This window comes from Nematolebias whitei, chromosome 16 (genome assembly GCF_014905685.2).
Source record: "Nematolebias whitei isolate Nwh7 chromosome 16, NemWhi1, whole genome shotgun sequence".
In the NCBI taxonomy this organism is placed as follows: Eukaryota; Metazoa; Chordata; class Actinopteri; order Cyprinodontiformes; family Rivulidae; genus Nematolebias; species Nematolebias whitei.
The window spans coordinates 28,354,368-28,375,650 of NC_056513.1; the positions used below are offsets into that span (position 1 = coordinate 28,354,368).

At 39.3% G+C, this 21,283-nt stretch overlaps 1 protein-coding gene across 1 annotated transcript in view; it reads left to right on the forward strand.

The window, feature by feature from the left end:
* The window catches only part of lrba (LPS responsive beige-like anchor protein), a 312,704-nt gene that overhangs the window by 278,231 nt on the left and 13,190 nt on the right, over positions 1 to 21,283 (forward strand). Inside the window, exons 48-53 of the mRNA XM_037689844.1 lie at positions 309 to 486; positions 3,353 to 3,412; positions 7,207 to 7,362; positions 11,341 to 11,508; positions 16,402 to 16,503; positions 20,059 to 20,255. Of these exons, the coding sequence (XP_037545772.1) occupies positions 309 to 486; positions 3,353 to 3,412; positions 7,207 to 7,362; positions 11,341 to 11,508; positions 16,402 to 16,503; positions 20,059 to 20,255 (861 nt within the window). The remainder of the gene's footprint in view (positions 1 to 308; positions 487 to 3,352; positions 3,413 to 7,206; positions 7,363 to 11,340; positions 11,509 to 16,401; positions 16,504 to 20,058; positions 20,256 to 21,283) is intronic.

Consider the following 21,283-nt stretch of genomic DNA (forward strand, 5'->3'; position numbering starts at 1 on the left):
GGCCCTGGGGCCCCCAGCTTTAAAACCACTGCTCTATAGTACAGTCCAATACAGTCTTTTGCCTTTTCTGTTTTAACCTAAACTGAACTCTTTCCAGTCATGACTATTTTTCTTAATGGCTACTAATCTCCATTCTGCCTCTAACCTTTTCTTTGTTCTTTTCTCTTCTGCTTTCTGTATTCTTTTACTCTCACCATCTGGGGCTGCTTTCCTCCACCTTTGGTTTTGCCTGGGCCTCTACATATCGCCTCTGTACGTCCTTGTCCTGTTCTCCATCCCGGGGCCCTGAACAGTATCTTCTCCTGCAGACCCCACTGATGTTCACGGAGCAGATGCAGCAGGATGTTATCATGGTGCTGAAGTTCCCGTCCAATTCTCCGGTGACACATGTAGTGGCCAACACGCAGCCAGCTCTAACATCACCTGCTATCATCACTGTCACCGCCAGCCGCCTCTTTGCTGTCAACAAGTGGCACGGCTTGACAGGTGAGAGATTCCTTCCTATTAATTTGTCTTTAAAAATTTATGCTCTTGCTTCGTTTTGATTAATTGTCTCATCACAGGAGGATGGACATTGATTTGGGAGACAGTTGACTGTGTCTCCCAGACACCAGTATCAAATGTGACATATGTAGAAGGCAGCATTAGGTCTCACGTCTACCTCCATACATCCACCGATCACTTTGCTATACCTTATTTATTCAACACCCATCCTGCTCCAGATAAAATTAGATGCGTTTTGAGTAAAATACAATCACCATCACACACACAAATGATCTGACTGATCATGTGATTTAGTTTAGAAAGTTGTGTACAGTGCCTACCCTCCCCTGGGGATTTTTTATGCTTTCAAAGCTGATCTAAATTATTCATTATTCATTTTATAACGTTAAAAATGCAAAAATAAAAAATGTATAACTTTCTATGTCAGTGAAAACAAATATCTACAGAGAAATTGCAATGAATAAAACTTTTAATTAGTGGGGAGTGGTGGCGCAGAGTTTAGAAAAGGCGAGCCTGTGATCGGAAGGTTGCCAGTTTGACCCCCAGACCAACAACATCAAAATGTGGGTGGGAAGGTGAAGCACCCACACTTGCCTCCACCCTCATTTGCTCCACTCTGGGCCCTTGAGCAAGGCCCTTAACCCCAAGAGACCCTAAATAGCAGCTCTCTGCTCCACACAGAGGGCTGTGGTAGCTCAGTAGTCTGTGGTTGTGTCAAGGGCATCCAGCGTAAAAATAATAGCGAAGTCTTTGTGCAAGTTAGCTCGCTGTGGTGAACCCTGAAAGAAGGGAGAAGCTGAAAGGGGTAAAAAAATATATATATATAAAAAATAATAATCAGTCACCTCTTTTAAAGTGGCTGACCTATTTAACCAATTTTATTATTTAAGATTATTGAAAAGTACAAGTCAAGAGGGTCAATACCAAAGGACTTCTAAGACCCTAAACATGAAATACAAAACAATACAACTTTGTTTATAACCACTTTAAAACAACACCATTGACCAAAATGTTGTACAGTAATCCCTCGTTTATCGTGGGGGATCCGTACCCTGAATCCCTGCGATAAATGAAAAACAGCAAAGTAGGAATAGTAGTACAAGTACTAAGTAGTAGTTTATTTTAGCGTGTATATATATATATATATATATATATATATATATATATATATATTCAACCTTTATTTATACAGGTTAGCCTCATTATATATACAGTATATTAAGGTGTTTTAAACCCTTCCCACACTCTTGCAATATTCTAATGTTTCTAAGCTCTAAACACTCTAAAAGAGCACAGCCTGTCATGATTTCAGCTCTCTGCCTCCGCTGCACTCTACCAGCGCTCTTGGCCACGCCCACTGCTCCGCTGCATAGCGGAGATCAACTACATTAAGAAGCTTCTCCTGCAGCTTGGGCTGCACACTGGTGCAGGAGGAAGCTAAATAATTTTAAATAATTTGTTTTAAATAAAAATTCCATGCCGATTGTGCGGCTCATCCATCAATCAGCCAATTGTGTGTCATGTCCAATCTTACTTTGAAAAACCGTGATAGAGCGAGTCCGCAAAAAAGAGCCGCGAAGTAGTGAGGGACTACTGTACATCAAAAAACTAAACGCATAAAATTTCTAAACAAAAATAAAAAATATATAAATTAAAATTCCAAAAATAAAAAAATAAACATTTATAATAATGAGAACAATTAAAACCAACATCTCTGAGTTAGAGCCAGCGAGGGGAAAAAAATTGTTTTAAGAGAAGATTTAAAAACTGCAAGTGAGTCAGCAGTCTTGTGTGAAAAGACAGCGACTTGTTTTACAGTTTGAGGCCACAACTGAAATCACCTGGCCTTCTTCTCAAAAACATCCCCAGGAGTTCTATTAAATCTGACAAGAAATGGAAGGAATCTGGGACATGTGTAAATCTACCCAGAGCAGACTGTTCTCCAAACTGAGTGTCCATATATGAAGGAGAAAAATGACATCATTAAGACACCCGAGCTCATTCTGAAGGAGTTACAGACTATAGCAGGTGAGCTGGGAGAGGCCGAGCATACAACTGTTGCCTGGATTCTTCACCAGGATAATGTTTATGGTGAATGGCAAAGAGAAAGCAACAGTGAAGGAAACCCTTTATTTAATCTCTACTAATCTCTAAACAATCTAAACAATTTTTGATGAGATTTATTGAGTATTCTTCAACAGCCTGTTCCTGGTAGATTTACACATGTTCCCTAGTCCTTTCATTTTCTTGTTGAAATGTTGAATATCATGGGAGTGCTTAGAGCCTTCCAATCAATCTCTTGTACTTTACATTTTTTTTTAAATATTAAACTAAATTAGGACATTCACTTTGAAATAAGTTATGACAGAAATCAAAACATAAAACAAATAAGGTGGTAAATGCTTTTTAAAATTGCTGTATATAGCTGTTCAGAAGAAACTGAGAAAAGTAAAGTGAGAGGTGGGAATAAATTTACATGTTGCTCAAGAGGTTAGAGTGTTGCACAGTTTTTCAGTCTTTCTTACGTTTGCCAACTTCACAAAGCATAGACAAATATAATGCTAAAATGTATATGAATGGCAAATATGAGTTTTTCCAAATTTTATTGGTGTAAAATCAATGTTTCTGAGCTGTTTGATAAAGAAACTCGTTTACTGGTCTTCTCTATTTCCTAAGTATCTTTTTGATATAATTGAAATGTAATTAATAGGAGAGCTCAGACAAGCAGGTCATAGTATCACATTATGGTTTTAGTTTTCAGTGTGTTACAAGGACCACAAATGCAGCATACTGTCATAAAGTCACTCAGCTATAATATTAATCCAGTCTGTCTTTACTCCTCTGTCAGGTCATCAGAGTTCAGCTGATCAGCAGTACCAACTTCCTGTGGAAATTGACCCTTTGATAGGTATGCTGTCATTCATGACTGTTAAGAAAATACACACACTTAAGTGTTAGGTGTGTGCGTGTGTGTGTGTGTGTAATATATATATATATATATATATATATATATATTTGGGGCTGCTGTGGTTAGAGCAGTCATCCTCCAATGGGAAAGTTGGGGGTTTGATTCCACCAGCAGTCACATGAAGTGTCCCTAGGCAAGACACTGAGCCCCTCATTGCCTCTGATGTGTGTCTTATTGTTGTATGAATGTGATAAAGCACTGATTAGTCTCTACAGATTCACATTAGCTTTATAGAGATGTAGTGTGCTGTATGAATGTGTGTGCAGGTAAATGAGGGCACAGATTATGTTGTGGACCACTTTGAGTATCTTAATTGGATAGAAAGGCGCTATGTAAGTACAGTCCATTTACCTATTAATAATCAATTCCTGATTAATAATCAGGAATCGAGCTGGCCGGCCATTTAAACCGAGCGATCTGGGGAGAAGGGCCTTAGTCAGGGAGGTGACCAAGAACCTGATGGTCACTCTGTCAGAGCTCCAGTGTGTCTCTGTGGAGAGAGGAGAACCATCCAGAAGGACAACCATCTCTGCATCCATCCACCAATCAGGCTGTATGATAGAATGACCAGAGGAAAGACTCTCCTTAATAAAAGAAACATGGCAGCCCGTCTGGAGTTTGTCAAAAGGACCTGAAGGACTCTCAGATCATGTGAAACTAAATTTTCTGGTCTGATGAGACAAAGATTGAACTCTTCGGTGTGAATGTCAAGCGTCATGTTCAGAGGAAACCAGACCAATATTATCCCTACTGTGAAGCATGGTGGTGGCAGCATCATGCTATGGGGATGTTTTTTTTAGCAGCAGCAACAGGCAGACTATTCAGAATAGAGGGGAAGATGATGCATCAATGAATGGAGACATCCTGGATGAAAACCTGCTCCGGAGTGCTCTGGACCGTTCATTTTTCAGCAGGACAACGATCCAAAGTACATGGCCAAGATCTCAAAGGAGGGGCTTCAGGACCACTCTGTGAAGGTCCTGGAGGGGCCAGTCCAGAGACCAGACTTGAATCTGATTGACCATCTCTGGAGATATCTGAAAATGGCTGCACAGATGTCTCCCATCCAACCTGATGGAGCTTGAGAAGTACTTCAAAGAAGAATGGGACAAACTGCCTAAAGATGGGTGTGTTAATGTTGTGACATCATATTCAAAAATACTGGAGGCTGCAACTGCTGCCAAAGGTGGATCAACAAAGTTTTGAGCAAAGACTGTGAATACTTAGATAAATCTGATTTCTTAGTTTTCTATTTTTAATACATTTGCAAAAATCTCAAAAAGAAAATTTTCACATCGTTGTGGTATTGTGTGTAGAATTTTGAGGAAATAATTGATTTAATACAATTTAGAATAAGGCTGTAACATAAAATGTGGAAAATTGAAGTGCTGTGATTACTTTCCAGATGCACTGTATGTACAGTATGTATGTATGTGTGTGTGGGCGTGCACAATAAATGAGTCCTTTTGTGGGTCTGAGTGTGAATCCTGTTTGCATCTTGATGACTCATGGCAGTCTGCAGTCCCTGGACAGTAGATTAGAGCTGGTTCTCAGCCTCTGCCCCAGTTCACTCGTCATGATATAGGCCCTGCTCTCTCACGAAACCATTTGCATGCAAATTGGAATGCAATGAGCTGTGGCCTAGGCCAGCATTTCATCATCAACTCCCCCTTCTTCTTCCCCTCTCTGTGGTCCCTTTCCTCCCTCCCCTGCATCTTCTTTTGTTTAATTTGAGCAGAGGGAAAGGACGCGTGTCAGTGGAAATGAATATGAATGTGGTAATAATGTGTGATTGAGAATGCACGGCGGACGGCTGTCAGGACAATATGGACACCTCTCATCCTTCACGACTTGTTGATGAGCAGAAGAGTGCCGAGTTGCAGTGATGTATGGGCTGCACAGCCAGAGCAGCGAGGAACGCTTCTTCCTGCTCCATCAGCATCTGCAGAGGATGCTGTTCTTTCTCTGTGAACGTTGCACTCGTTGTCACACCATGTCCGTGCCATTCCCCACCCTAAATCCTTGACCAGCGAAAATAACCAGATTTAATTCTCCGTTGTTCATCTTTATCTGTGTATAGTTCTTTATTATTCTCATGCATACTGCATACAGTCAGAATAAAATAAACATTTGTTTTAAATTTTAAATGTTGTTTTCAGTATGCATATACCGTATTTTTTGCTGTATAAGTTGCTCATTTGTGCATAAATTAGCATGCCCTGTGACTTATACAGCGAAGCGACTTATTATTTTTTTTTTTCATATTTATAACAGTTTTTGGCTGAGAGCTGATGGTTTCAGTCATCCTGACATGGAAAATATTGAACACTAATCATTTTCAGTTGCTAGAGGGCCCTCAACCAATATGGCGAATTAATAGGTAAAAGTAGCTATTAATGGGACACTTGGCTTGCCATAGAAGCCAACTTCGTCTCGCTCGGAACTCCTGGAGCAAACATCAAATCGGCTGCATTTCACCACACTGCCCAGGTGAAATGTAGCTGATTTGACCATTAAAGTGCAATTATTAAGGAAAAATTCAACTGAGACACACCTTTACTATAATGTCAAGCAAACAAATAATTGTTTTTAGGTGTTAATCTTGTTAAATTTTGACGAAATGCACAGCGAGTCCTCTCTCTGCGCGCTCCCACGGCTGCAAATCGGTTTTTGAAATGCAGCTGATTTGACCAATATAGTGTATTTTAAGGAAAAGTTCAACTGAGACACACCTTTGCTATAATTTTGAGCAATTAAATAATTGTTTTTAAATGTTAATCTTGTTAAAGTCCTACCATGCATGCTCCCGCGGCAGCCAGTCGATTTTTGGCTCAACACTGGCCCACATTTCCGGATGGTCATTGGTGACGCATAATAGATGCGACTTACACGGCAAAGCAACATATTTGTTTTTTCCCACTTTATTAGACATATTTGGACTGATGCGACTGTATGGCTGCAAGTACGGTATATATTTTTGAAAGACCACCTTTAAGAATAATTTTACCCTTCTGTACTTTAATTTATCATTCATGTAGATATGACCATTATACAAAATTATACAACCATCATCGCACATTGGTTTATCTCCAAACGATCATAATGTGTCTTTGTGGGAGAGTGTTCACATTTTGGGCGAGGTAGTTGGGAGTTTTGTTTATGTCAGTAATATATTTACAATGTTTGCATTCCAGAAGGAGTCTGAGCTAAACACAATAAATTGAAGATGAGCGTTGAGCCATCTGTGGCTCTAGGAAATAAAAAGAAAACGGATGAAATATTAGTTGCAACCAGTGCACTGGATGTTCCCAGTTTTACCTGCTTTCAGTGCGATTGACCCCATTAATTTATAAAAATAAGAATAACCCTACCTAAGAATAATGGAAAGAAATGGAGCGTGTCAGAAAATTAATTTTCTAATTTATTATGCCTAAACTCTGAACCAAGATGGATTTCTGTGTCTCCTCTGACCGGAGCAAGGCACACTCTGTTATTACTCAGGCTCTTGAACTCTCATGGAAAATGTGCAGTCCGTATAATCTTAATCTTCAGGATGTTTTATGTGTCCCCTCATAAATCGTTTTTACACTGAAGCATCAAAGGGTGAGCTTTTGGCTGTTTACACCATAAATCAGCCACTTTCAAAGTGTCTGTTGGATCATTCTGTAGGTTTCACACATTGTGTAAGTCTGCATTTTTCAACATGCAAGGTTTGTTTGCTCGTTGTTTTTCAGCTAGCAACGTGGGAGCTCATCGTCGTCAGATCTCAGACCTGCTGGATCAGAGCATTCAGATCAGCTCCCAGTGTTTTGTCATCACAGCTGACAACCGCTTCATCCTTCTGTGTGGCTTCTGGGATAAGAGCTTCAGGGTTTACTCCACTGACACAGGTACTTTATAATAGGTTCTACAACGATGTGTGTGCTGATGTGCTTCTCTGAATTCAAGAAGCAGCAATTAACCTTTCTGATGTTAAAGAACCGTTTTTCTTCTGGGGTTTACACAGGAACACCTATAGAATCAGAATATTACATGATACGGAAGGTTTAGGCATCACATGTGACCAATAGTTGGATTAACTTTGCTTTATATTTTCATTTTACAGATTGTGTTCCAGTTTAATTTTGTCATAAAGCAAAGTTGTTATATTTTAAACCTTCTTTTTATCAGCCATTGTCTTTTCCATACCAGATCTTTACTGTTGTTTTTGTGTCGGAACAAAAAAAACGTTAAAACATTTCACAAAGAATATCCTACCAGGGATCCACAGTGTAATGATGCACATTTATTGTTTACTGGAGAGAGAAAAAAGATAATTTTAAAACTATATGCCTAGGCCTGTTGAGATAAACAATAAATCAATTAATCGCATGATAAATGAAAATTATCGACCTCATTTTCATTTATCAGCTTTATCATTTCTTCGTGTCTCTCTCTTTCTACTGAAGCCACCGGATGACAAAAAGCTCAACTCCAGTGCTCTTCACGGACCCCTCACTTTATCTTTTCTCTTTAAAATCTGTTTTAACTGTTCAAAATCACATTTTTGGATCGTTAAAAACAGCTAAGCTGAGAAGCTAAGCTATGAGCTAAGCTAACAGGCCGACCTCGGGGAAAAACCTCTGTCTTGTCGAAGTTCCAAAATTCACTGTTGAAACCCGTGCCTTCGTGTTAAAAGTTGTTTTTCTCTGCAAAAGGAAGCCGAGAACTTGTTTACTGATTTTTATTAAAAGCTTTGTGTGAAAAATGCTATGCTAAAGATCTCAAAACACACCGAGCGTCCGCCATTTTGAGAAACAAAAAAAGGAAGGAGAGACAGCCCATGTCATGTCAAGGGGCCTCCCTCCCATTTTTCTTAGAGACACGCTGCTCGCTCCCTCACTATCCACCCTTGGGTTCAAACAGTCTTATGCTGCCATACAGTAGTCAAAAAAGATACACTCAAAACAAATTAACCAACATTTCTTCTTAAATTTGACAATAATTACTAATTATTGTCAAATTTCAAACAATATTATTGTTTATCACAATAGTTTCTGAGACAACCGCCCAGCAAAATTTGTTATCGTGACAGGCCTATATTTACCATAATTTTCGAACTATTGAGCGCACTTGAGTACAAGTCTTGCCCACTAAATTTAAAAAGAAAAAAATGTTTGTACATGCACTTTTGTATAAGTCGCAGATGTCCACGTTGTATTATGATATTTCCATATAAAGATTTTTTAGCTTTTAATTAAATACGTGCTGGTAACACTGTTTAAACACAAATATGTAGAGTAAATGTTTTGATTTTCTGAACAGTGCCTGTAACATGGCTGGTTAAAAGAAAAAATTAAATACATTATCCTACCAGGAAAAGTCAATGATCGCCATCTTCATCTTCCTCCTGTGCACTAAAACCACTAAAGTCGTCTTCTTCTGTGTCAGAATTGAACAGTTGCAGAAAAACGTCATCACGCATGTCCTCAGTCTCTTTCAATGTCGCTCTCAACATCACTCGTCAAATTGTTCGTCACATTCGCGATTTGATTTGATTTATGATTCACACTTATTTCGAGTAGCTCCAAATACTTCATTATGTACAAGGAGGGGGGAAGCTCCCACAGGGGTGGGGGGTGGGGAACAAAGTTTCTCCCTCACCACAGTGGACCAATGAAACCAATTTTTAATGGTCCATTGTGACCTGTTCAGTAATTTCATTGGTCATTTTTTTTTTACCTTTATTTATACAGGTAGTCTCATTGAGTCACGAGGACCCACCCCCCCAAGATAGATGTGTATTGGCAGCGCCTGGGTGTGACGAGGCTAAGCTTATGCCATCAAAAAAATTATATATATATATTTATATATATATATATATATAAATTAGCCGCAGCATTGTATAAGCCACGGGCTTCAAAGCTTGTGAAAAATTTGTGGCTTATAGTCCGGAAATTACGGTATATATTTTTGTATGGATAACCGTAGATAAATGGATTTCCTATTGCACCATCTTTTGCATGTATGTCATATAAGCCAAACTGCTAAGAAATACAAAAACACACACAAAAAAATACATATTGTAAGAAGTTTTGCAGCTTAACTAGATTAAAAGTATTTTGAATGAACAATAGGTCAAATGTTGTAAATTATGTTCTATCAAAGTTGTCACAGAAAGTAGGGCTAGCTTTCTTTTCTCCCTTATGTTTGCCTGGTCATTGCTGTGTCTACATTTATTAGAATGTTTTTTCACGTTTTAGATCTACTCTGCATGTTTTAACCACAAATTATTATTTTTAATCTGGTTAAAATGTTAGTTACAGACTGTTGACCTTGTGTTTTGGGTTTGACCAGTCCAGCATTTCAGTTGTGAAATAAGAAACTGAAAACTGCTCAACACTGCGTGTGACTGAAGGAACATTGGTGCAGTGTTCTTGGTGTCTGAACTGGAGCATATAAAGTGAGAGGAGATTTAGGTGCAAATAATTGGAATATATTACCCAGGTACCATTCAGTGATTTCTTTAAGTGTTTTTATTTTATTTCACTACACTAATGCATGGTTTTGGGGGGTGCAGTAGCTTGGCGGTGAGTGCCGCAGTCTTGTAATCCTGAGGTTGCTCGTTTGAGTCCAGGTTGCGTCAGGAAGGTCACCCCATGTAAAACAATTTTCACATCTTTCATGTGGGTTCGCTCACTGTGACACCCCCTGCAAACACTAGCAGCTGAAAGAGCCTTACATGATATATAGTTTTAATGAGTAGACCTCTGTGTATCTGAATACCTTTGCTACACACACACATTTACACACAAAATGCTGCCAGGTCAGGGGTCCTAAATGAAACTGTCTGAAGCTTCATCTCTGTACCCCACTCCTCATCGCTCCCCCCCCAGCTCCATTCAGAACGCTACATGCATCCATACAACAGACTCCAATTCAATTTCTCTCCAGGCCAAGCCCTCGCTGTCTTTTCTGAAGGAGGGAAGGGAGTGCAGAGATAGCTCTATTGTGCGACTGCCACCAGGGTGTGCAACTGGAACGTGAGCGCAGTTTAATCGCTCAACAGCTGCCGCCAGTGTCCCCAATTCCCCCAGGTTAAAGAAGTGGAGGGTTTTATCAATTACAAGACTTGATTGGTACACAAGCCTAAAACCTAACCTTATCTGCCAGCATGCAGATACATCCAGTTCAGTTTATCTCTTTGCGATTGTGTGTGTGCGTGCGTGCATGCAATCAAAAGAGCACGTTTAATCTGAGCTGCATGGTAGCCATTATCGTAGCAGCTATCATTACTTATTTTGACTGTTTATAAGATTGTCAAACATTTCACATCACTGATGGCTGCGTTCTTCTTTTGGAAGTTTAGTCTCTGACGCGCCCATTTTCATAATAACCCCCATCGTTTTCTGAAGGAGCGACTTAATTATGATGTGAACAGAGATTCTGACACCCGGACAGAAATGTCATATGTTGCAAACTATCTACTGTTTGACTGCAGAGGTCACACCATGAGGAGCGTAATGGATATTAGACAGCTAGACGATGGAGCTGTGGTCTTGAAATCTGACAGCAATTAGCCTCTTTACATATACACTTGGTGCGCACTGCACACACACACAGGCACATTCAAAGTTAGAGCAAATGTTTATCCTTGTGTGGGAATTAAATTTGGTTTATTTCAGTTTATTTACGTAGCGCCAAGTCACAACAGAAGTCGTCTCAGGGCACAAATTAGAAGTCTAATGCTGTGTGAGGTAACTAACCGAACTTCCAGATATTTAAGAAACAATGTACAGTCGTCTCTTTTGTTTAAATTGTTTTAACCAATCAAATGGACCGGTTTGGTAAAAAAAAAAACACGTCTTGCTTTTGTTTTCTCTTTGCAGGCAAACTCACTCAGATAGTGTTTGGGCACCGTGACGTGGTGACGTGCCTTGCTCGCTCTGAGTCCTACATCGGAGGAGACTGCTACATCCTGTCCGGCTCCAGAGATGCCACCCTGCTGCTGTGGTACTGGAATGGAAAGCATAACAGCATCGGAGAGAGCCCAGGCGGTGAGTAGCTGAGCTGGTTTGGCAACACGTTCACACACACACATGCAGGAGTGCTCTCTGAACGTTCACCCTCTCAGACAGCTGTGGCTGTGTGATTTACAGCCTCCCGCTGTAAAGTAACAACTAGTTTCGTCTGACCAGGCCAGACCTCTTCCATACAGATTGGATTTCGCAGCTCCGCTGTCGCACCAGCACCAGCTTTTGATAATCCGTCTGATATTGGCGCATGTGTTTCTGCGAGGCCAGATAGTGAGTGTGTGTGAGAATGTGTCTTTAATGCGAGTGAAAGTGAGGGCCACTTAGGAACGTTAAATGTGATGTCGGGAGGGGCGGGAGGAGTTGGCCAGTGCAGGAACGTTCACAGCTATCCAAGGGCCATGAGGTCAAACTAGTCGATAAAAGTGAAAAATGTCACGGGCCTCCCCTGCGTTACCAAAACATATGGCACTAGCTATGATCAAAGCGTTGCTAACACGTTGCTCAGCCCACAGACTCCTCAGAGCTAATTTGGTCAGCTCAGATCGACGAGCGTGTTGTTAGATGATCTGCTACAAATGGGATGAAATTTATGACAAATGTTGATTTGTTTAATAAGCCACGTTGGTTTTTACAGACAACATCCAAAACAGAATACGATCACAGAGGCACTGGGATATCATAGGAACTATGTATTTATTATTCATTGATTCCAGTTCTTGTAAAAATAAAAAGTATCTGGGCTGAAAAATGGGCAAAATAAGTATAAATAGTTTTCCAAGATTAAACTGGGAACCTTTTGGAAAAAATGCCATGCTAGAATTCACCATCTACTTATATTTTAACGGTGGAGTTTCTACCAAGTCTTTGATGCTATTTTCAAATTAAATTGTGCACGTTAGCTGAAGACTGGTTAGCTCAGAGCTAGTTACCACAGTAATGCTGAAGGTGCAGACAGTGCTAGTCATCCCGTCCCAATGTGATGCTCCGTTGCTTCCGACCGCAGGAGGCTCTCCCAGACGTGAAGTTCAACTTCAGGCACACTTTCATGAACACAGAGCAGACAGACAGCACTTTATTTATTCTGTTCCCCAAAAAAACTAAAACCTGCTCACACTCTGTAAATTCCTCTTTACTCCTAACGATCCGTGGACGTCCTGCACACGTCACCGGCTTGACTGAAGTCCATCTGAAGAGCTGAAATGCACATGAACACACTGACCCCCGATGTTTTGGTTTGTGCTTCAGACAGGAGAGATTTCAAATGCACCACTGCCACCTGCTGGCACAAACTCCTTCAGCGCTACATTTATTCTGTAAATGGTTTTGTTCAAGTGAGGCTGAACTGGAAATAAATGTTTTTATCCTTTGTTGTCACAGCAGTAGTTCGACTGGTAAAAATTATATCAGCTTGTTATCTTTGTTGGCAATATTTGTTGATTTAGATTTGTGGTTTGCAAGGTGTCTCAAAAATGAAGCTATGCACACGAAAACAGTACTTTTTCCACATTTTTGTTGCATCCTATCCTTTAGTATTTTGCAGGTTTAGGTTTTGCACATTAACACTTGTTAGCGTAATGCACTGATATTTTTGCTGCAAGACATCGCAAAGCCTTCTAGTTTCTTCTTCCATTTTTTCCAGTCCAAGTCTGCCACATTTGTTTCTTTCATTAACTAAAAATATGTCAGATACTTCCTGCCGAAATAAGCAGACGAATACTGGGATTTAAAAATGGTAGTATGAATTTACATGTAAGTTGCTACGAGCAAAGGGGGAAGCAATCATTTAAATATTTTAATTAAAAAAATTATGAATATTTCTGCTTACATACTGACAAAACGTGTAATATTTTCTGAAAAGCTTTTTTTTTTGTGCTTGAAATGGCACAATTTATGCTCAGCTATGGTTTGGAGGCAGTGTTGCCAGGTGTACGATAATTATCGTATTTGTACGACAATTTTGCCCTCTGTACGATCAATAATCCCAAAAAAGGCCAAATATACGATAATTTCACCATTCCATGAATGTGTGGTTGTAATCAGTTGTCATCAGCCTCTCGCAACTGTCTGTCGGGAGTTTTTTTGTGAACCCTGAAGGCATCTGTGTCCGCAAACAGATGCACGATTGGCTGGAAATTCCACCCAATCGTGCTTTTCTAAATGTGACCTACGAGTGACGTGTTTGTGTTCGCCTCAGAACAACGGCCATGATTGGCTGAATAGTCGGTTGCGTCTGCGCCTTGAGTGAGGAAAAGAAACAAAGAAAAGAAGAAGAAGCAGAGCCGGTCTGGAAGCGCACCCATCACTACTATAGTGCATAAATACATTTGTTATTTTGGTTATGACAGGTGTACGATAATTTTTCTCAAAATACAATAATTTTATGTCTCTAGTACGATAATCCTACATTTCTCACCTGGCAACACTGTTTGGAGGTAACGTTAGATGCAATTATATAAGGCTTCATCAGATTTTTTTGCTGCAGGCAACAATACAAACGGATCAGAGGCAGAAAATACACAAAACATCTGAACCTGCTCCTCGTCTGTGTTTCCATGCAGGAAGCAACCTGTATGGATTTAATTTCCTAGAAAATTACTCATAAATAAACAAAAGCAAACAGTCAAAAGATGATCACGACATGGTTTACCGTTAGCCGTATGTTGTTCTGTTAGTTTTTGAGTTCATTTGGTGGATGAGTGTGAAATCTGTGCTTTAGTCATCATGAAAATATCTGCTTAATACAATGTACATTAAATCTGCTGATACAGGCTTATATGTATGTCTTTTTAAGAATGCACAATATTATCGGCATGGTATTGGTATCAGACAATATTAGCGATACATTTAAATATCGGCCCTTCTATCAAAAATAACTCACGGATATAAAAGGCGCTGTTTTTATATATATATATATATATATATATATATATATATATATATATATAGCACTGTTTTTTGTATGACTGTTCGAGTGTTGTCATTGTGTTAGAGTAAATGTCATGAATAAATCTGACATTAAACATAATCCAAGTTGAAGTGTTGCATCATTTTCAGTCCCCTTTTTGGCATCTACATTTGGTAGCAGGATAAACTGACTAGGATCATGCAGAATAATGTAGTATTTTAAATTCACAGCACAGAAAGATATGTAGTCTCTGTAAGTAGGTCTAAGGGGGGAAATATCGGTATTGGTAATGGTTATCGGCCAAATAAGTTTTAACATATCGGCCTATCAGATATCAGCCACAAATCCAATATCGTGCGTCCCTAATGTTTTTACATCAGACCCATTTTCCTTCTGGAAAGTTCAGTCTCCAAACTGAACGTTCTTCAGCATCTCTGTTCATCTTGAGCTGAAAATGATCTCCTGCACAAGTCAACAGTTGTTTTTTTCAGGGTTGTTGTGCCTGCAAATCCTCATTGACTGCTTGGCTTTTTATTTTTGGAACTTGTTGTAAGCCTTACATCAAGTTATTTACAACCAAGTCATTTAATTTAGAAAACATTTTTGATTTATGTGTAGAATAAAAGTTTGTTCCTGCAGTTACTAAAGATTAAAAAGCATATGTACACACGCAGACACAGATAGGAGATGCTGTCCTCAGCCTCCCAGCTTTGGTCAGGTACAAGATTGTAATCACATGTCGCCCTAATGGAAACCAAATGGCGGGTCAAGGCTCCAAACTGCTACAGTTTATTCACTTTATCGGCTTTATAGATCTTCACCCAGTAAAATCCAACATCTAAATCTAACTCACGTGTTTGTTTTTAGTGAGAATGCTGCTGTTCTCTGGATGAAATGTAGATGTTTGGGCTGCTGCTGTGGTGGAAGCAGGAAGGTCTGGGTGGGTGCAAAGTGGGCAGCTTAATGTAAAAAGTCCAAACAGTCAAGTGTCATTTAAATATTATGAAATCAGTTACAACCGAGAGCAGTTTGGATTTTCAGTATGTTCACATTACTCATACATGTTACGCGTCTGTTAATTTACAGATCTATTATCTGTACTTATGGATGTCATCAATCAGAAGTTTTCCTCTTTTTACAACAGTTTACGGAGCACGTTAGCCAGAATGCTCTTTCTGCTAAATCTGATTAAGCTGCTACAGTAGCCGTGGCTTTTTGGAGAATAACCGATCTTATTAGGGAACCTTCTTTGGATTTTGTGTTTAATTTAATTAAAGAAAAGAACTGCGTAAAGTCATTGAGGCACTTATGTTTTTAAAGTTTTATACCCACCACATAAATTATAATGTAGTACCATTTATTGTTTACACTGGAAACTTTCCGTTTTGTGTTTACATCAATGTTCATTCCTGACATTCCTCAAGCTTTTCTTTTTTTAGAAACTTATTTTGTTTGGACTGCATCATTGTAGAAAAAGCTGCTGAAGCCAGTACGAGTGTCGGGGCTGCTGGTGAAGGTTTGCGTTAAATTTCCTTGAATAGACAAAAGAAGCAACTCCTTCATGATCAGCAGACCACTAGTAAATAACTTATTTTGCATAAATCTGTTGTTTTATTATTATTATTATTTATTTATTTATTTATTTGTTTGTCTTGTTGCTCACTCTGACGGCTCAAACCTAAAGACACAAACATCCCAGTTGTTCTGCTCTTTTGGGCTTTCTGTGTTTCTGCTTGGCTGATGCAGAAACATCTGGATCCAGTGAAGGTCGTCATGGGGAAGAAGTTGTAGGGACAGTGACAATAGACTGAAAGGAATGGTGTGTGGTGGATGTGCACAACAAAATTAATTAACATTAAATAACAGATTATCCTTGATTTTATTATTTTATTTGTCACTTAGTTAATGCAACTTGTAACTCTAAGTACCAAACCATTTTTTTTTCGCCTTTACGCTCCCTAGTGAGCATCACATATGATGCAGAACTTATATTTTCTGTTCTGTTTTAGCAGCATTTACCATACCGAGGGCCATCCTGACGGGTCATGACTGTGAGGTGACGTGTGCGAGTGTGTGTGCTGAGCTGGGTCTCGTCATCAGCGGCTGCAAAGGTGAGCTTTCCTACATCTGTTCATTTGTTCCAATAATCCAATGTTGACTGATGTTTCTGTCACTTTGGCCTTTGCCTCAAATTAAATGACTGCACAGCAGTAACACGTGAATAAATGTAAAATAGTGATTGACTATAGATTCACAGCCCGCAGACTCATAAATACAGACTTGTTCTGAAAATATGTGGGAACTGAGTAAAATGTAAATAAGAATGCAAAATTACAAAGATTTTAAAACAATTATTTATTAGCAGTTATTAATTTAAGGCTTTATTAATACAAAAATATAATCTAGTAACTACTGAAACTATGATTACAATAAGTGTTTAATTTGTATGACTATTACATTTATTTTACTTATTCATTGATTTTTTTTTTTTTTTGTAAGTGTTTTTGAAATACTTAAAATTGAAAGCCAAATGTTTTCACTCTTTTGCTTTACGTCCAGTTTAGGAGTCAGTATTTCTGTGCTTCAGTTTTTGTTCTGTCTTCCTATAAAACTTAAGTACCGTAATTTCTGGACTATTGAGCGCACTCGAATATAAGCCGTGCCCACTAAATTAAAAAAGTAATAATTTTGTACATGTGCAGGCTGCACTTGTCTATAATCCGTTGATGTCCATGTTGTAACATGAGATATTTACACAGAAATATTTTTAAACTTTTAATTAAATGCGTACCGTAACATTTATTAACCTTTATTTAACCAGTAAGATCCCATTGAGATCACAGATCTCTTTTGCAAGGGAGGCCTGGGCATGAAGGCAGCCCAACGTGCATGTTTTTGGTCATACACAAATATGTACAGTAAATGTTTGTTTCTGAACAGTGCCGGTGACACGGCTGATAAAAGAATATATACGGTAGCCTACCGGGAAGTTATTGATCGCTATCTTAATCTTCCTCCTGCGCAGCTTGTGCTGTCCTCTTCATCACGCAGCTGCCTGCCTGCATCCCACAGAGCTCAGAGTGCCGTTTTAAATGCACGATTCACACTTATTTCGAGTGGCTGCAAATACTTCGTCATTCTCTCCTCCCATCCCCGTTTCATTGGTCCACTGTGACCTGTTCGGTAATTTCATTTGTCAGGTTTTTTTATTTTTTTTACCTTTATACAGTAATCTCAATGGGTCACGAGACACAACCCCCCAAGAGAGATGTGTATTGGGCAGCTATGTGAGCGCCTAGGTGTAACGAGGCTAAATGTTTTGGCAGTATGAAGCTTGTTAGCCCATCAAAAAAATAATGAAATAAAATAAATCCATAAATAAGCCGCAGCACTGTGTAAGCTGCAGTGTTCAAAGAGTGTGGAAAGGTTACGGCTTATAGTCCAGAAATTACGGTATGTCTACAGGCTGACAGGGAGTCCGAATCTGTTTAGTCTAGGCTCTTTTACTGCTGTATTATTTTGCGATTTTTGACTTTTTTTTAATTTATTTATCAATTGAGGTCTTTTTAAAAGAAAAAAGTTAATTTGTTTTGCAACATATATTTCTCAAAATCTTAAGTGTAGCTTTATGTCATTGTGCATAATGTTTTCTGTAAATCAACCAGAATAGTAAACTGATAAATGGTAAATGGACTGTACTTATCTAGCGCATTTCAAGATACTCAAAGCGCTTTACAACACAATCTGTGTCCTCATTTACCCATTCATACAGCACTCTACTAGATCTCTACAAAGCTAATTTAACAAATCGTTCTAAAGAGACTAATCAGTGCTTTTAGATCACATTCATACACTGATGGGACACACATCAGAGGCTATGAGGGGTTCAGTGTCTTGCCCAGGGACACTTCAGCATTTGACTGCTGGTGGATTCAAACCCCCAACTCTCGCATTGGAGGACGCCTGCTCTAACCACTCAGCCACAGCCACCCATAACAAACTGCAGTTTTCCTCTTTAGGTTGATTAAAAGAATCCCCATGAATTTCACAACTAAAAATATGAAAATAAATAAATAAATTTGAATAGTCTGTCTAGGGCAGTCTTAACTTTTTTAGTTAAGTGATTGTTTGTTCTTTGTGCGGCACACGTCCAGTTAAAGTTTATTTAAACAGCCCATTTATAAAAAATTTCTTGGACAAAATCTGGAATAAAATACAGTGAACCCTCGTTTTTCACTGGGGTTACGTTCCAAAAAGAACCGTGACAGGCGGAATCCGTGAAGTAGTAACTTTTTTTTTTTACAATTTGACAATGAAATACTCCATGATACATTCAAACCAAAGAACAAAACCTTTTTACAGGCCCAAGCATTTGTTTAACAAAGAAAAGTACTGTATAAACATTTTTTACAAATAACTACTGTACTGGAGAGACTGTTTAGCCAATCAGAATGCAGAACACAATGCACGATGCAAATCCGTGAAGCAGCGAGACCGTGAAAGGTGAACCGTGTTATAGCGAGGGTTCACTGTATAGTGTAAAGTAACGCAACAGCAATTAATCTGAACCATGGAACAAAATTCCAGAGGATTTTAAAATAAACTAGACAAATTGCATTTCCTGTGAAAATGTTTTGTGAATGCTTATTGCAGAAGAACTTGCTGGAAAAAAACAGCTCAAATATAGTTGAAATGTAAGAACAAACCATTAGCAGAAGAAAACAGAAATGACACGTTTGCTGAATTAGCTTTAAGTCATCAGGACTGAGCACAAAATTAGGAAATTAGTGGAAAAAAAATGAAATTGGCAGAAAGGAGCTGAAAAGTAGCTGAAAAGGGAGAACAAGCTTAAATTAGCAGAAAAAAACATGTTTGCCAAATTAGGTTTAATGAAGCGGAAATGAGAAGGGAAAAAAATTAATTATTTGTCAAAAGCTGAAATCGGCACACACCAAAAAAAACAGCTGAAAAGTAGGTAAAAAGTAAGAAAGAAGCTTAAATCAGCAAAATGAAGTAGAGAGAGCATATTTTTGCTCAATTAGGCTAGAAAAAGTTAAAATGAGTGCAAAAAATGTGGAATTAGCTGAAAAAGCTAAAATTAGCATAAATCAGTTAAATAGTAGCTGAAACAGCAGGAAAAAAAAAGAAACTTCCAGAAATAAGCTGAAAGGAGCATAACTAGCTGAAATTAACCGAAAGAAGTTAGAAGAAGCACAAAAATGTTTTAGTTAGTAGAAATAAGCTGAAAGGAGCACAAAACTGTTGAAAGTAGCTGAAAAAAGTTTAAATTTGCACACGGAAGCTGAAGCAGAACAAAATGTGAAAGTAGCAGTAAAAGGTTGTAGACGCATCTAAAGATTTGAAGGAGGTAAAATGAGCTCAATTCATTTTCTATGAGGGAAAAAATGGCAGAAAAGGCTAAATATTTCAAAAAGCTAAAGTTGCACCAATACCAAAAGTCATGGCACCCTTCTCCTGAACGAGCTGAACACTTTTATAGATGATTTGTTGAAATAGCATAAAAGTTGTAGAATGAGAAAAATGCACGGTTTGAAGCAGTGATTTGGTCTAAAAGCTTCAATTTGCAGATATTAAATGAATATAAATCCACATACTCTTGTGCTTTATATGAAACCTGCTAATAGAGCTGTTCTATCTTTTTATAGAGGGTCCTTGTCTGATCCATTCCATGAATGGGGACCTGCTGTGGACCCTGGAGGGCCCCGAGCTCTGCCAGCGGCCCAGACTCATCCAGTCCTCCTCCGAGGGTCACTGCATCGTTTATTACGACAAGGGACACTTCTGTCTTTTCACCGTCAATGGCAAACTGCTCGGACACTTGGAAGTGGAAGACGGTATCAAGGTGAGGAGATGCATGAGTTAACACCAAAAAGTGCACTTGCACATGTATGTCTGCACCACATCTGTGCAGAAAGTCCTTTTTACTGATTAAAGGCTTTGTTTGGCTTTGAGACATGAGTGAGGTGAGGGTCAACGCGCCTCAGGACAAACTCAGGCTTCGCGTCTCTATTTTCCCAGTTCCCCCCCTCATTCACCAGAGGAAATAATTCTTTTGATCCGTAGCTCTGTTGTCAGGTTGAATCGCGACGGCGCTGGAAAGCATTCCAGAGTAGTGGTCAGTCCTGGACACCAACACCATTAACTACCCTCCATCACAGGACGACACATTCCCCACTGCCCACATTTCCTCCCTGGTGGCTGGGGTGACACAGGATAGCAGCTACCACCTTTAGTTTCCAGGCCCTCCATTTCCGCTTTGGCCTGGGAAATGTAATCTAGCTCTGACAGACAGCTGCATGCCTGTTTCCTATTAGCAAACCACTGGTGCCCAGGTTCTGAAACCTGCAAACCAGCCCACACCGACAAACCCACAAATATATTGAAATACTGATTGAACTCATCAGCAGCTCTGCAGAATTAGCGCGTGTTTAGTTTCATTGTTTCGGTGTACTTTAAAAGACAACAGCGCTGAAGTTGTAGCATTCCCACAGTTTTCGCTGCAGATGAAGCTGTGGAACGGTGCATGCTGCAGCAGGCCTCATCTTCCCTCTCTGCTAGATTCCAGCAGTGTCAGACAGCATTAGGAAAATCCTAACATCTTGAAGTGAGACTGTGTGAGTCTTAGCCAGCTTCTTTCCACCCTCCTGATCCAATGGTATTTAGAGCACTCATGTACGTACCAGAATCAATCTTCTTTGCCCTCTGAGCCGCAGCGCAGCGTGACTCCGGGATAAATAAGTGTTTGTCCTGGCTTGTGGTACGCACATGGAAACAGAAAGAAAGACTGTACGCACTGTGACTTTATAGGGGTCTGGAGTCAGAGGTTGCATGACAGGCTAACAGTCGGCATCCTGGTCTAATAGTAGAATT